The sequence below is a fragment of the Bufo bufo genome, chromosome 6, assembly GCF_905171765.1.
Source record: "Bufo bufo chromosome 6, aBufBuf1.1, whole genome shotgun sequence".
Classification (NCBI taxonomy): domain Eukaryota; kingdom Metazoa; phylum Chordata; class Amphibia; order Anura; family Bufonidae; genus Bufo; species Bufo bufo.
In genome coordinates this window covers 158,139,532-158,156,373 of record NC_053394.1, presented here as the reverse complement: position 1 = coordinate 158,156,373, position 16,842 = coordinate 158,139,532, and the positions used below count along the sequence as shown (strand labels likewise).

General features: G+C 44.8%; 1 protein-coding gene across 1 annotated transcript in view; it reads right to left on the bottom strand.

Annotated features, from left to right (window-relative positions):
• The window catches only part of LOC121005587 (gastrula zinc finger protein XlCGF48.2-like), a 75,704-nt gene that overhangs the window by 8,742 nt on the left and 50,120 nt on the right, over positions 1 to 16,842 (bottom strand). Inside the window, exons 6-9 of the mRNA XM_040438366.1 lie at positions 15,531 to 15,596; positions 7,548 to 7,676; positions 3,621 to 3,761; positions 3,369 to 3,545 (exon numbers count right to left, since the gene is read on the bottom strand). Of these exons, the coding sequence (XP_040294300.1) occupies positions 3,369 to 3,545; positions 3,621 to 3,761; positions 7,548 to 7,676; positions 15,531 to 15,596 (513 nt within the window). The remainder of the gene's footprint in view (positions 1 to 3,368; positions 3,546 to 3,620; positions 3,762 to 7,547; positions 7,677 to 15,530; positions 15,597 to 16,842) is intronic.

The following is a 16,842-nucleotide window of genomic DNA, read 5'->3' as shown; positions in this document are numbered from 1 at the left end:
GCAACATTTTAAATAGATGTATATTAGAAAATTATTCAACATCCTATTCTCTACATAAATAAATGTAATCATTAAAAACGGAACACCTGTTTAACTGCCCATGTATCTAACAGGTGAATAGTTTTGTACTGAGGAGCAGAACTTGTACAGTATATACAATATTACTACCTGTAGCAGTATCATGTCTGTCAGTATCTGTGTAGATCTGTGTTGTGTTTGTTTATTTTCACACTAAGCTTTATAAACAACATGACATCACCTAGAGACAGGCAGCCATTTTACATCACCTACAGACAGACAGCCATGTAAATACAGACAGTAATGTAGGTACTGTATAAACCACAATAAAATCATGACCACTATTCATATTTAATTATCACATCAATGTGTCCTGTTTGCTGACCTAGCGCATGTATGTCATTTAACACTGCTGCTTACTGAATGTCAGAGATTATATGATGTGAAGAATGTCACTTGACTGCTGCCATGTTTCAGTTAGGCCATGGATACATTACACGTCACTGATATATAGTAGTATACCATTCTATTGCATATTGTAGTCAACCCTCTGATTTAATAAAGTTATGTACTGGTACGGCACCAAGTGATTGGTGCAAGGCAAATGTGGTGTTCATATTCAAAAAAGGATCTAGGTCCTCCACAGGTGATTGTAGACCAGTTAGTTTAACTTCTGTTGTGGGAAATATGTTTGAAGGACTCTTCAGGGACTATATACAGGAGTATGTGACTGCAAATAATATCATGTGATAACCAGCAACAGAAGTTGTTTGACTAACCTGATTCGTTTTTATGAGGAGGTGAGTAGAAGCCTGGACAGAGGGGGAGCTGTGGATGTAAAGGCTTTTGATACTGTCCCTCATAGACGCTTAATAGGTAAAGTAAGGTCTATAGGCTTGGAAAGTTTAGTTTGTAATTGGATTGAAATCTGGCTGAAGGACATTGTCCAGAGAGATGTGGTCAATGATTCCTATTCTGAATGGTCCCAGGTTATAAATGGTGTACCCCAAGGTTCAGTGCTGGGTCCTCTATTATTTAATTTATTTATTAATGATATCGAGTATTATTTTATTTATTTATTAATGATATTGAGGATGGGATTAATAGCACCATTTCTATTTTTGCCGATGACACTAAGCTATGTAGTACTGTACAGTCTATGGAAGATGTCCATAAAATACAAGCTGACTTTAACACTCTGAGTGATTGGGCATCAACTTGGCAAATGAGGTTCAATGTGGACAAATGTAAAGTTATGCATCTTGGTAGTAATAATCTCTGTGCTTCATATATCTTAGGGGATGTAACACTGGGACAGTCACTTATAGAGAAGGATTTGGGTGTCCTTGTAGATCGTAGAATAAATAACAGCATACAATGTCAATCAGCTGCTTCTAAGGCCACTAGGATATTGTCATGCATTAAACGAGGCATGGACTTGCGGGGCAGGGATGTAATATTACCACTTTACAAAGCGTTGGTGCGGTCTCATCTGGAATATGCAGTTCAGTTCTGGGCACCAGTCCATAGAAAGGATGCTTTGGAACTGGAAAAACTACAAAGGAAAGCGACTAAACTGATAAGGGGCATGGAAGGTCTTAGTTATGAGGAAAGATTAAAAGAATTACATTTATTTAGTCTTGAGAAAAAACGTCTAAGGGGGAACATGATTAACCTATACTAATATATAAATGGGCCATACAAAAAATAAGGTGAAAAACTGTTCCATGTAAAATGCCCTTAAAAGACAAGAGGGGAATGCCTCCGACTGGAGAAGAGAAATCCGAGTTTCAATTCCTTCCGGGATTCACGTCCCCACCTATCCCTTGGTTAAACTTGATGGACTTATGTCTTTTTTTTAACCAAATTAACTATGTAACTATGTATGTAGAATTTTAAATTCATGCATATTAGAAAATTGTATGATTTCCTATTATATAAACAAATAAATAAAAACTAGGAAACAGATGATGGGCAGTTCAATCCCTCCACCTTCCTGCACAGCGATCTCTTGAAATGTCACAGAGCATGCCCACAACAATCTCCCAAAGAAATCAACAAGTCTTCTCCAGAATCCTGATTACTATGTATGTGTGACTACTTGTAAAGCATTCCTCTTAAACTTCTGTTAACAGAACAAAGTAGCAGCTCAACATAGCCGCCATTATAAACATGAATAAAAAGTAGAATAAAACAATTTACAATAATAAAATGAAGAAAAAAGTGATATACACTCACCTAAAGAATTATTAGGAACACCATACTAATACGGTGTTGGACCCCCTTTTGCCTTCAGAGCTGCCATAATTCTATGTGGCATTGATTCAACAAGGTGCTGATAGCATTCTTTAGAAATGTTGGCCCATATTGATAGGATAGCATCTTGCAGTTGATGGAGATTTGAGGGATGCACATCCAGGGCACGAAGCTCCCGTTCCACCACATCCCAAAGATGCTCTATTGGGTTGAGATCTGGTGACTGTGGGGGCCATTTTAGTACAGTGAACTCATTGTCATGTTCAAGAAACCAATTTGAAATTATTCGAGCTTTGTGACATGGTGCATTATCCTGCTGGAAGTAGCCATCAGAGGATGGATACATGTTCTCATTCTGTTTACACCAAATTCGGACTCTACCATTTGAATGTCTCAACAGAAATCGAGACTCATCAGACCAGGCAACATTTTTCCAGTCTTCAACAGTCCAATTTTGGTGAGCTCGTGCAAATTGTAGCCTCTTTTTCCTATTTGTAGTGGAGATGAGTGGTACCCGGTGGGGTCTTCTGCTGTTGTAGCCCATCCGCCTCAAGGTTGTGCGTGTTGTGGCTTCACAAATGCTTTTCTGCATACCTCGGTTGTACCGAGTGGTTATTTCAGTCAACGTTGCTCTTCTATCAGCTTGAATCAGTCGGCCCATTCTCCTCTGACCTCTAGCATCCACAAGGCATTTTTGCCCACAGGACTGCCGCATACTGGATGTTTTTCCCTTTTCACACCATTCTTTGTAAACCCTAGAAATGGTTGTGCGTGAAAATCCCAGTAACTGAGCAGATTGTGAAATACTCAGACCGGCCCGTCTGGCACCAACAACCATGCCACGCTCAAAATAGCTTAAATCACCTTTCTTTCCCATTCTGACATTCAGTTTGGAGTTCAGGAGATTGTCTTGACCAGGACCACCCCCCTAAATGCATTGAAGCAACTGCCATGTGATTGGTTGACTAGATAATTGCATTAATGAGAAATAGAACAGGTGTTCCTAATAATTCTTTAGGTGAGTGTATATGGGAACGTAGTAATAAACTACTGTAGAACAAACAATCACACAGTCCTGACCCAGCAGCGCTCACCTCTTCAGTCAGTAGCTCAATGATCTTGTTGGTGAGTTCTAGGATTTTCTGCTCATTGTTCGTCTGGGGTATCTGTGAGTGAGGTGGACTCTCTGTGATGAGGTTCAAATCTCCTGACTGGGGAGAGCTACTAGGGGTCACACAGTCACCAGAGGTCTTCTTCACTACTGTGTAATCCTATGTATGGAGAGAAGGGTTGGTAACCACAGTAAATTTTTCCAAACTCCATCAGCCCTATAGAAATTTTCTCACCTCTCCTGTCAGCAGGTAGATGATCTCCAGTGTAAGATTTAATATCCGCTTGGTCTTCTTGATTTTCTCCTTGTCCATCCTCGGTGGGTCTGTTGGGGAGGGGACACTCATCATAAGAAGAAGAGCTAAGCAGGGAGGGCCCTGTTATACAGGAACATGAATAAGATTTTTTTCAGATGTTTCACGTAAAAATGCAATGAAGAAAATGCTAGCGGCAAGACACACTGGGCCACAGATTTCGCACTACGTTTTTTCCAGAAGAGTAAAAATACTCCTCTGACCAGTTTTGAGGAGTATTTTTACCCAAGGAGGAGTACGAAAGTTGTGGGAATTAAAACACATAAGGGTACTTTCACACTAGCGTTATTCTCCGGTATTGAGTTCCGTACTAGGGGCTCAATACCGGAAAAAAACTGATCAGTTTTATCCTAATGCATTCTGAATGGAGAGTACTCTGTTTAGTATGCATCAGGATGTCTTTAGTTCAGTCACTGTATGGTTTTTGGACGGAGAAAATACAGCAGCATGCTGCGGTATTTTCTCCATCCAAAATTCCGGAACACATTGAAATGCATTAATGCCAGATCCGGCCCCAAGTGTTCCAGAAAAACGGATCCAGTTTTGTGGTCTGCAATGACAGAATGGAAGAGATGTGTCATAAGTTTGCTGATAGAGGATACCCACGGAAACTGTTACAAAATACCAGTGAAAGGATCTTGATGGTTGACAGGGAGATCCCACTGCACAACTTACCGGTTGATAAGGCGAATTATCGAATTCCCTTTGTGTCTACGTTTGGCAGCCATAGTGGTGATATAGCTCACATAATGAGGAAGGAATGGCATATTTTACATAGGGGCCTTCCAACGGTACGCAAATTTAATAACCCACCACCTATGGCATACAAGAGGAATACTAATTTACGTGACAAATTAGTCAAAAAGGGGGTACACGTAGGGATGGACAGATTTATTTGGCACCGAGAAAAATGGGCAACTTTCCCTGTTTGGGTTGCTGTAATTGTGGAAATATAAGATACCTTTGTCCATCCCTACAGTGGCAAGATTTACAGCATTAAGGATTTCTATACATGTCGATCAAGATACGTTGTGTACATGATTCAATGTCGATGCAGAATAATACTCTACACAGTACGTAAATGCAAGAGACTCACCTAAGGATAATAGGGTCTAAATGCCGGGATGGCGTTACCCCGACGATACGCGCGCCGGGGTAACGCCACCCCGGCATTCAGACCCTATTATCCTTAGGTGAGTCTCTTGCATTTACGTACTGTGTAGAGTATTATTCTGTTTGTAGGACCCCAGGCTTTATTGTGATTTGGATGGCATATACTCTAGCCACCAGGTGTTTTACACCATAGGGTGTCTTTCATGAGGACCTTTGCAGTCTCTGGCTGTATTGCCATTTGCTGTTTTTTCATGTCATTTATTTTTGTGGGCTCACCTTTAAAATCCATTTATCATATAATGCAACTGATGAATTTTCTGACTGTATGCACTTTACTTGGATTTAGTGGTCTGTATTATGCCGGGATGGTGTTCTTCCTGTTCCCTACCCTCCTTATTACAAAGTGGGGGTTGTGACACCCGTTTGATTGGCTCCTCATCTAAAAGGGAGGGGCTATATATATAATATTTTAGTTGGGAATATCACTTGTTATTTAGCTTGATAAAGGCTACACATTCTTTGAAGTACGATTAATAAAGAAAGAACTGGAGATGCTGCCGTTGCCTCTTGTTGATTGCTGATCTGAGGACTGCTGAGGATCTGCGGTCGTGGTTTGGCTGATGCATTCCGGTGTGGTAGGTGAGGTCCGTGAGTGCTGCTCTGCAATTTGTGTTTGATGCTAGGGGGGTGACAGGGTCACTAGTGGGGGGAGCAGTGTTACTAGTGGGGTGACAAAAGAAAGAGGGAGCAGGGTTACTAGTGGGGTGACAGGAGGAGGGGGAAGCAGGATGACTAGTAGGGTGATAGGAGGAGGGGGGAACAGGGTCACTGGTGGGGTGACAGGAGAAGGGTCACTAGTGGGGGGGGACAGGGTTACTAGTGGGGTGACAGGAGGAGGGGGGAGAAGGGTCACTAGTTGGGGGGAGCAAGGTTACTAGTGGGGTGACAGGAGAGGGGAGGAAACAGGGTCACTAGTGGGGTGACAGGAGGAGGGGGGAGCAGGGTCACTAGTGGGGGGGAGCAGGGTTACTAGTGGGGTGACAGGAGGAGGGGGGAGCAGAGAACTGGGAGACTGGACGGAACCATGATTGGGGGAGGGGGGAATCACTCACTTGAACCTCAGTGATTATTCTCAGTGCTGGGTGCGTATTACAGGTGGACAGAGAGAGTCCCCAGAGCTCAATTTGACCACTAGTTGGCGCCCGTAGCCTGTGAAAGCAGCTAAAAGTGTGTTTGTATAACCGCTACCTAGTGAGAAGAGACAGAGGTTGGATATATAACTGAGAGGTTTGAGGCATAGCTATGGATTGGGGAGAAAAATATTTCACTTTTATTACATAATATAAATGTAAAAGTTTCAGGACAGCTACAGATATAAACTGAACTGAGTTTCTCTGGATGGCAGGAGTTCAGACATCTGGGAGTAGATTGCGTGCTGTGCGAATAATTGTTAAAGGGTTTATCCAACCTCTAAAATGTCCTTCATATGCCTGGGCCCCTCACACATAATGTACTTACCTTGCTCCCCGGCACCTGCGTCGCTTCTGATGCCACCGCTGCATCTCCCTGTCGCGTGGATGAAAACATCCCGCGCCGGGGCGGGGGGTTAGCTAATAGCAGGCCATGATGGGGGCGAGCCTCCCTAGTGACACCCGCGATGCTAGGGAGCCTCATCCCTGTCACCGCCTGCTATTGGCTAACCCCCCCCCCCCCTTCCCCCGATGTTTTCATCCACGCGACAGGGAGATCCAGTGGTGGCCGTTCAGGTTTCAGAAGCAACATGGGTGCCCGGGAGCGAGGCAAGTACATTGTGTGTGAGGGGCCTGGGCATATGGGGGAGGGGGGGGGGGGGCGCATTTTAGTGGTCAGATAACCCCCACAACTGTTTTTTGGTATCAATATATGACGTTTTGATCACTTTTTATTAAGCAGAATGAAAATAAGCAGCAATATTCGATAGAGGTAACGGAGGGACCCTGTGGCATCTAAGGGGTTAAACAACTGGGATCATACATGCACCTATCCCCGCTGTTGCAGGGTTAACCATCTTCCAGCAATACCATAAATATAAGGGTTGTCACACAATAAACATTAACCACCTATCAATACTATAGAGCGCACAGCTGTTTCTGCGAGCCCCCGGGCAGCATGGCGCATGAAGAGATCGGGGTCAAGGGGTGGAGGAGGTCTCTGGGAGGTCATTCTAGAGATTAAAGGGGGTCCCTGGACCCTAGCCTGTGGTTTACAGTGCCTTTAAGTCCCATGCCTGAGCACATTCTTCTGCGGAGGGACATACTATATTCAATAGACAGATAGCTGTGAAAAATGAATACCATATCTGTTGTGCAATCGATTATTAATGGAGGAAAGAGCTTCAGTCTTAACGCTCCAAAGAGACAGCTCTGAGCACTACAAAGAAAATCCAACAAGCATAGAAAATTAAAATAAAGAGCCTGAAAAAAAAAGTCTATTCCTTAATATATCCCATCACATATCCAGGCTAGGAAATGGACCTTAAAGAGAGTCGGTCACCAGGGAATTTACTGGTAAACCAGACATAATAGGGGAGATTTACCAAAACTGGTGTAAAAGGAAAACCGGCAAAGTTGCCCAAAGCAACCAAGCAGATTTCCCCTTTTTTTTTCTTCAGGAAGAGAGAAAATATAAAAGCAGCGCCTCTGGCCTAATACCGCAGAGGTTTCTAGGTTATAGGTAAACGATGGCTCAAGCGCTCACCTTCTTTAGTTTTGAAACAGTGACAACAGCTTGGACCTCCGTGTGCTGGTCACTTGTCTGTGCTGCTGCCTTAGTCCTTCCTGGGTTCAGGTTGATCGGGCCTCCCGGGTGTCCATAACGATACTTGCACTGGAAGAAAAAGTAGACTCTAAAGGAGCGGCACTGTCACAGAACACAGGGGACCGTTGGGATGATGGATTCTGTATTATCCTTTATTGTATGTTTAAAACAAAGCGTTTCGGAGGCTCAAACGCCTCCTTCGTCAGGAAGATAATTTTTCAGAGCTCCACTGGAAAATTAAAGGTGGAATCTGATCGGTTGCTTTGGGCAACTAAGCAAGTTTTCCTTTACACTGGTTTGATAAATCTCATGCCTTCAATGCCTTGTAGGCCTAGCTCAGCTCTATGTATTAATAACTTTCACTTAGTGATCCTTTGCTTCATTCTGGAGGGGTCCTTTTACATGGACCAACAATCATTTACAGGTGCATCATCAAAAGGTTAATTTATTTCAGTAATTCAATTCAAAAAGTGAATAGATTCATCATATACAGAGTGATCTATTTCAAGAGTTTATTTATTTTCATGTTCATGATTATGGCTTACAGCTAATTAAACCCAAAAGTCAGTATCTCAGAAATTAGAATATTATATAAGATCAATTAAAAAAATGAGTTTTAATTCAAAAATGTTGGCCTACTGAAAAGTATGTACAGTATATTCCCTCAATACTTGGTCGGGGCTCCTTTTGCATGAATTACTGCATCAATGCGGCATGACATGGAGGCCATTAGCCTGTGGCACTGCTGAGGTGTTATGGAAGCCCAGGTTGCCTTGATAGCGACCTTCAACTCGTCTGCATTGTTGGGTCTGGTGTTTCTCATCTTCCTCTTGACAATACCCCATAGATTCTCTATGGCAGGGTTTAGGTCAGGCGAGTTTGCTGGCCAATGAAGCACAATGATACTGTGGTTATTAAACCAGGTATTGATACTTTTGGCAGTGTGGGCAGGTTATAAATTCTGCTGGAAAATGAGATCAGTATCTTCATGAACCTTGTCAGCAGAGAGAAGCATGAAGTGCTCTAAAATTTCCTGGTAGACGGCTTAGTTGACTTTGGACTTGATATAACACAGTGGACCAACACCAGCAGATGACTTGGCTCCCCAAACCAGCACTGACTGTGGAAACTTCTCACTGGACCTCAAGCAACTTGGATTGTGTGCCTCTCCACTCTTCCTCCACACTCTGGGACCTTGATTTCCAAGTAAAAGAAATGCAAAATTTACTTTCCTCTGAAAACAGGACTTTGGATCACACAGCAACAGTCCAGTCCTTTTTCTCAGCTCACATAAGATGCTTCTGACATTGTCTCTGGGTCATGAGTGGCTTGACACAAGGAATGTGACAGTTGCAGCCCATGTCCCGGATACATCTCTGTGTGGTAGATCTTAAAGCACTGACTCCAGCCACAGTCCACTTTGAATCTCCCCCAAATTCTTCAATTGCCTTGTCTTAAGAATACTTTCAAGGCTGTGGTTGTTCCTGTTTCTTGTGCACTTTTTTATTTTTTTTTGTAAAATATTTTTATATAATGGCGCCCGTCTGCTTTTTTTCTCCAAGAAACTCTCGGCCGCCGAGAGAAATTATGATGTTGGGAATAGAGAGTTGTTGGCCATCAAATTGGCCTTTGAAGAGTGGCGCCATTGGCTAGAAGGGGCTACCCATCCGATTACGGTATTTACTGACCATAAGAATCTGGCCTACATGCAATCTGCAAAGCGTTTAAATCCAAGGCAGGCTAGATGGTCATTGTTTTTTACCAGGTTAAATTTTATGGTCACCTATTGCCCTGGGATTAAAAACGTCAAAGCGGATGCGTTGTCACGTAGCTTTCCAGGGGAAAAAGGGGGGGATTCAGAGGATCCCGCTCCGATTTTGGCTTTACCCCGAGCTGGAGACGGAAGTGTTGGGGGCAGGGGTGTAGCTAGAAATGCATGGGCCCCATAGCAAAAAAAATTATAGGCCCCCCCCCCGTGCCATCCACAGATCCCCCTCCCCTAAACAGTGCCATCCACAGATCCCCCCCTAAACAGTGCCATCCACAGATCCCCCCCCCTAAACAGTGCCATCCACAGATCCTCCCTCCCCTAAACAGTGCCATCCACAGATCCCCCCCTCCCCTAAACAGTGCCATCCACAGATCCCCCCCTCCCCTAAACAGTGCCATCCACAGATCCCCCCTCCCCTAAACAGTGCCATCCACAGATCCCCCCTCCCCTAAACAGTGCCATCCACAGATCTCCCCCCTAAACAGTGCCATCCACAGATCCCCCCTAAACAGTGCCATCCACAGATCCCCCCTCCCCTAAACAGTGCCATCCACAGATCCCCCCTACTAGGCGGCGCAGGCGCGTGACGTCAGTGAGTGAGCGCCGCCCCCTGCACTGCCTGCTATTACCGGAGCTAAGACAAAGTAAGATATCCAAATAATCCAAGTAAAGAGCTCAGCAATGAGCAATGATTAAAGTTAAAGTAGTTACTGATTAGTTTATAAATATACTGCTGTGAGCGGCGTGGCCCTGTATATTCTAACCCCCAGGCAAGCGTCCCTGTCACCATGGGAACGCCTGGGGGTTAGAATATACCATCGGATTTGAGTTTTTACGATCTCACTGAGCTCGTAAAACTCAGATCCGATGGTATATTCTAACCCCCAGGCAAGCGTCCCTGTCACCATGGGAACGCCTGGGGGTTAGGGCCGGCGCCGCCTGCAGCGCACAAGTATTGTAAACTACCCGGGCCAGGGCTTTACTCATTATCTCCTGGGGGGCCCCGTGGGCCCCCCTGACTTAGGGGCCCGGTCGCAATTGCGACCGCTGAGACCCCTATAGCTACGCCATCCTGGAAGTAGATCCACTGTGGATCTTATTTCCTGGAGATTCTGGTGGCCAGGGTTGCGTAAAAGTGTTGAGAGTTATGTACGCGCAAAGGTGGCTCACACTCAGCCATCAGGATCTCTTCTTCCTTTGTCCATCCTATCTCGTCCTTGGATGCATTTGTCCATGGACTTCATTACTGATTTGCCGAGTTCCTCTGGGAAAACTGTGATTTTGGTGGTTGTGGACCGCTTCAGCAAGATGGCTCACTTTGTACCATTATCAGGTTTGCCCAATGCGAAAACTCTCGCTCAGGTTTTTATTGACAACATTGTGAAATTACATGGCATTCACTCTGATGTGGTGTTTGATAGGGGGATGCAATTTGTTTCCAGGTTTTGGAGGGCGTTTTGTTCTCGTCGGGGTATTCAGTTGTCTTTCTCTTCGGCTTTTTATCCTCAGTCCAATGGTCAAACTGAGCGCACTAACCAAAACCTGGAGACCTATTTGAGGTGTTTTGTCGCTGAGAATCAGGATGAGTGGTCCTCGTTCTTGTCTTTAGCTGAGTTTGCCTTGAACAACTGTAGGCAGGAGTCAACTGATAAGTTACCATTTTTTGGCGCATATGGTTTTCACCCTCAGTTTGGTACTTTTTCTGAGACCGAATCTTCTGGGTTACCGGAAGAGGAGAGGTTTTCTTCCTCTTTGTCATCTATCTGGCGGAAGATTCAAGTTAATTTGAAAAAAAAATGGGTGAAAGATATAAACGGATGGCTGACAAGAGACGTATGACTGGTCCGGACCTGTGTGTGGGTGATTTGGTGTGGTTGTCCACTAAAAACATTAAGCTGAAGGTACCCTCTTGGAAATTGGGTCCAAGATTTATTGGCCCTTACAAAATCTCGGCCATTGTCAATCCAGTGGCATTTCGTCTGGAACTTCCGCAGGCCTGGGAGATCCATAATGTGTTTCCCAGGTCCTTGTTGAAGAAATATGTTGAACCTGCGGAACCATCTCCTTTGCCTCCTCCTCCTGTTTTGGTTGATGGTAATCTGGAGTTTCGGATCTCTAGAATTCTCAACTCACATGTTCTTCGGAGTTCCCTTCAGTACCTGGTGCATTGGAGGGGATACTTGCTGCACGTGACTCGATCTGACAGTTTGTTTTGTTGTAGGTTTAAACAGAATCCCACCTCCCATCAGGTGTGGTTCGTTTGGCTATTGGTGAGGCTATTTATTCCTCCCTATCCCTATAGCCTTTGCAGGTTATAGTTCTTCCTTGTTTGAGCTCTGGAAGTTTTGGTGGATCGTCTGCTCCAACTCATCTATAGATAAGTCCTTATTCCTTCTGTGTCTGTTTTTACTAGGCCCCTAGAGTGACGCTAGCTCCTTCAGTTGATGAAGGATCTGGTTGTCTCTTTCCCTCTTCCTTACAGCTGAGGGTTTGTTCCAGTGTGTTACAGCTTTAGGTACGTGGGCATGTGCATATCTACCATCGAGATATGCACATGGGCATAGCAGCGTAGGGAAAGTCTCTTAGGGATTGCTAGGAGGTGACCCCTTTGTTCCCTAGCTTTTGGGGCCTAGTCAGTTGTTTTGTTTGCTTTGCGGTGTTCTGTTTCCTTTCCTTATCTTACCTACCGTGACAGCACGGCTATGCCAGATACAGTGAAATCTGTCAGTCTGTTCTTCCACAGAAAAAAAAAAGAGTGCCAGAGTTCACAGCTCATATGTGAACGTAGCCTTAGGAAACCTTTGCAGGTGTTTTGTGTTGATTACCTGATTAGAGTACGACACCATGAGCCTACAATATGGAACTTTTTCACAATGTTCTACCGTAATTTTCTGAGATACAGACTTTTGAGTTTTCATTAGCTTTAAGCAATAAATTAGAAATAAATTAATTAAATTATTGAGATGCACCTGTATATGCAGCAATCACCTTTGCTTTATAGGGACAAGCAATCAGTACATTCATCGCTTGTCCCCATAGAAAATCATTGTTCTTGCACAGCAGATGGGCAGATTATCAGGAATGTTGTTCATACAAATGCTTATCCCCAATAATATGCCAGAGCATCAGTCCTTGTAAAAGGACCTAAAGTTCTTTTAATCCTTATGCAAATAAACAGTTAAATGCTCTGAGGGTGGGTCCAAGCCACTCCGTGCACTATTGCTCCTCCCCCTTCCCCAACAGCTCCTCAATCTCTTCTTGATTGACAGGTTCAGGTTCCTGCATAGTCATCTCACCTGGCCATGTCAATCAAGAAGGAGAGGGATGCTTGAACCCTACCTCGGTGCACTTAAAGATGACCTTTCACCACTCCTGACATACCTGTTTTAATAGCTACATGCATTCCCCATGTAATAAGAATTCTGAAACATCTATTCTTATGTCTCTATGTTGTGCCATTTCTTTATTATTTCGACTAGAAGTTATGAATAGATTGCTAGCAGTCTGCAGTAAGGGTACAGAGGGGTGGTAACCAATTGGGGGTGTGTACCTGCACAGACTCACTCTATCCAATCAGTGCTGCCATTTTCAGACTCTGCAGGAACCCCCCCCCCCCCCCCCAACTGGTTACCACCCCTCTGTACCCTTACTGCAGACTGCTAGCGATTCATTCATCACTTCTAGTAGGAATAACAAAGGAATGGTACAACATTGAGCCATAAGAATAGATGCTCCAGAATTGATATTACATGGGGAATGCATGAAGCTATTAAAACAGGCATGTCAGGAGTGGTGACAGGTCCTCTTTAACTGCTCATTTTCATATAGATTTAAAGAACATTTTCTCCAGAATGAAGCAGATCACTAAGTGAAAGATATCATCCCGCTGAGCTAGCCCTACAAGGCCTTGTACCTGCTTTATCAGTGAATTCCCTGGTAACAGGTTACCTAGAAAAAAACTACCTGAGACTGCACTAATCCTCATTGTCATATTTGTTGGGATCCTACATTTGTGGTCACTACTAATACAAGGACCAGATACGTACAAGCCACAGTTCTATATTATATCTGCTCTACATGGCGGAGATAGTAGTTACTGAGCAATACTAATAGATCAGGCAACCTTCTCAGCATTATGAAATAAAGCTGACCGTACAATATTCAAAGTGTCCAAGTTACCCTATCTCACTGTGTAAAGGTTGAGATTTATGCTGAAAACTGGCAAACCTCAAAACTTGGCAGCCAGTCTGCTCCATTCTGTGCCTCAGTATATGATAGCTTCATTCTTATCGAGCTTCTGGATATTGACCGTGCTAGTGTGCTCTGCCCTTTAAGACTTACACAGAACAAGCAGCAGTCCACAGAACATGGGTATCTGGGCCATCTGTACCAGGCTATGAAGCCCAACCAATGTACAACCCACCCTTTCCCCCGCCACTGACCATTACCACGTTAAAAGCACAACTCCATTCGGGGAACCAGTAGTGTGGCAAATACCATCCCGGTGCTCTTGGCAAGTACCATGGAGCCATTGGTTCCATGCCCTTCGTAGGTACCATTCCATCTCTCCCATCCCACTACCAGGCACAGATGACAGAACTCTTAGGCCACTGGGCTGAATAGGCTTGCTGCCATAGAGACGCGGCGTGATCAAAGGGATTAGGCGAGTTTTTAGGTTTTTTTTGCACAAGCAGAGTGTTAAGGGGGCATTAATAATATTGGGACCACAAATGGGGGCATTATTAATACTGGGGCCACTAATGAAAGAAAAGTAAATACGGTAATTATCCCTATTATTTCTGGGAGTACTCTCTATATAACTCGGAGTACCCCTCTATAACTATAAGGCCTGAATCAAATGCCCGTTGCGATTTACGTTCCTCAAGAAACATAACGTGTGAATGCTCATATAGAGTCCACTTTTTTTTTTTCCTGCTGCAATACACTTGAATGATTGAGCCTTGATGGAAACCTGACAAGGATAATGCATACTGTGAGTTTCTGAATTGAAACATTGGGTCTTCCCCTGCATAACGGAAACGGGACGGATCTGTTTTGCAGCCCATAGATTTCTATTATGACGGAATGAATAACGGAATGCCTCTAAAGGCATTTCGTTTTGCATTCCGTCATAGAATTGTGTTATGGTCCGTGGTAACGGAATCCATAACGCAATTCTGCTTTTACCAGCAAACGAAGCGTGAACCAATTTCATAGCATGAAATTCGCTCATCTCTAATTGGGTCTATAAAAACGCTTTTTTGACACCCGTTTGACTATATTTTGTTGCCCTCAGCATTGTTACACTGTCCTCATCACTGGGGGGGGGGGGGGCGGCTGGGGCAGTGTGCGAGGTGCTGGGGCCTACAGCCCTGGCAAATTCGCTAACATTTACATCTGGAAACAGGCATCAGTATTGGCGAAAAACTACTCCAGCCAGGGACTGGAGTAGTTTTTCACTCCAAGCGCATGGACTGCTGGAGGATGCGCCTCTTCATAAATTAGGCGCATCCTGTGGCAGCGTAGGGGGGAATCAAAAACCCTCATTAAAAGGGTTTTCCAGGATTTCTTTACCGATCGGTGGGGGTCCGACACCCGGGACCCCAGCTGATTGGAGAAGGAAGCGCTCCTGTGAGCGCCACTGCCTTCTCACGGCTTACCAAGCACAGCGCCGTACATTCTATAGTGGCTTTGCTTGGTATTGCACTCAGTACCATTCACTTCAGTAGGACTGAGCTGCTCCTAGGCCACATGATTGGTTAATGAGTCGTCACTGGCCTAGGAAAAGCTGACAAAAGGCTGCAGTGCTCACAGGGGCCACAGCGCTGATGCCTTCTCAAACAGCTGGTCAGTGGGGGTCCCAGGTGTCAATAAGAAAATCTCAGAAAACCCCTCTAACTTTAATGGGTCCATGTGCTGTCTGAGTGCAGTCTGTTGTGCCCATGGATGCTTGTGCGAATCAAGTCTTACTCTTCTCTGAGACTCACTATTGGCTAGGTCACACTGTTATTCTTTTACTCTAAGCCCAGTTTCACAGGGCCCTAGCTCAGCTAACATGTTACACCCACAATGCCTGGACAACAAGCCGATAGTCATTTAAAGGGGGTATCCAACACTACAGCAGACCTCACAGAGTGGCCAATCCTACTTACCTGATTCTCACCGCTGGGTTCGGCCTCTATTGCTCCACATCTCTCTGCTCCACTGATATCAACATCCTGTTGACAAAGGGAGACATTTGATTGCTGCAGCCAATAGTTGGCTGCAGCTGTCATGTGCCCCCCCCCCCCCCCCCCATTGACTGCAGCAGTCACATGTCCCCCGTCAACAGGATGTTGATATCAGTGCAGCAGGGAGATGAAGAGCCAGCCATGGAGCAATGGAGACTGAACCCAGCAATGGGGACCAGTAAGTAGGATCAACCCCATGGGTTGGCCACTCTGTGAGGTCTTCTGTAGTGTTGGATACAGTTCAGCAGAACTTGGCGGTGCAGGTATGGCAGCTGTAATATGGCTATAGGAAACTGTAGAATAATACTTTTGTCCTTTTTAACACAAACCATGTAACATCACATGGATATTTTGGCTAATACAGTACCAGACTATTTCTGCTACACATCCTTTAAAAAAGAGGTTCAGCAGCAGCGTGTATAATGCAATTTTGTGTTCCAGTTGCTGCAAGACAGCATAACACACTTCCGAGGCTGCAGGGGGATGGCGGACAACATACGTACCGGACCAGAACCTGAGATATAGCTGCTCGATCCTAGTGGCTGAAGGACCTGCGAGGATGTCACAGTCATGTGATCAATTACGAGAGGGGCGGAGTTTAGTGTGGAGGGGATACTAAAGAGTGAGTGGAGGACCTGTGGTGATGTCACCGGAAGGGGCGGGGCTAGTGAGCTGTGAGAGGCTGGGCTGTGAGGTCTCCAGTGCGGAGAGGTTTGTGCGGAGGATGCAGTGTTTTCTTCTTCTGTAGGTGGTCTCCTATTGCGGGAGAGCTGGGGTGCCTTGACCTGCTGGGAGTTCTTCTTTTTATATCCCTCCCGACCCTGCAATTTCTTCTCATATCCCATATGAACAGCCTGTACATGCTGAGACTTGTAGTTCTCTCCTCGTGCCTCCTCCCTGTACTGTTATTTCACAGAAAAACTACCTGCATTACTAGGAGTCATAGTCCTGACCTCTTCTACCTCCAGTCTACGTTATGTCCCATAATAAGTCAGGACATGCTGGGACTTGTAGTTCTCTCCTCTCTTACCTTCTACCTGTTCTGTCACATCACAGAATAACTACCTGGATTACTAGTCCTCACCTCTTCTACCTCCAGCCAGGGCATGCTGGGACTTGTAGTTCTCACTTCTATCTAGGTTTGCCACCTGGCTGGTATTTTCTTTTTACCAGCAATAATAATTGCTGGTATTTGCTGAGGTTTGCACTATTACTAATGAGCGCTTCCATTGTG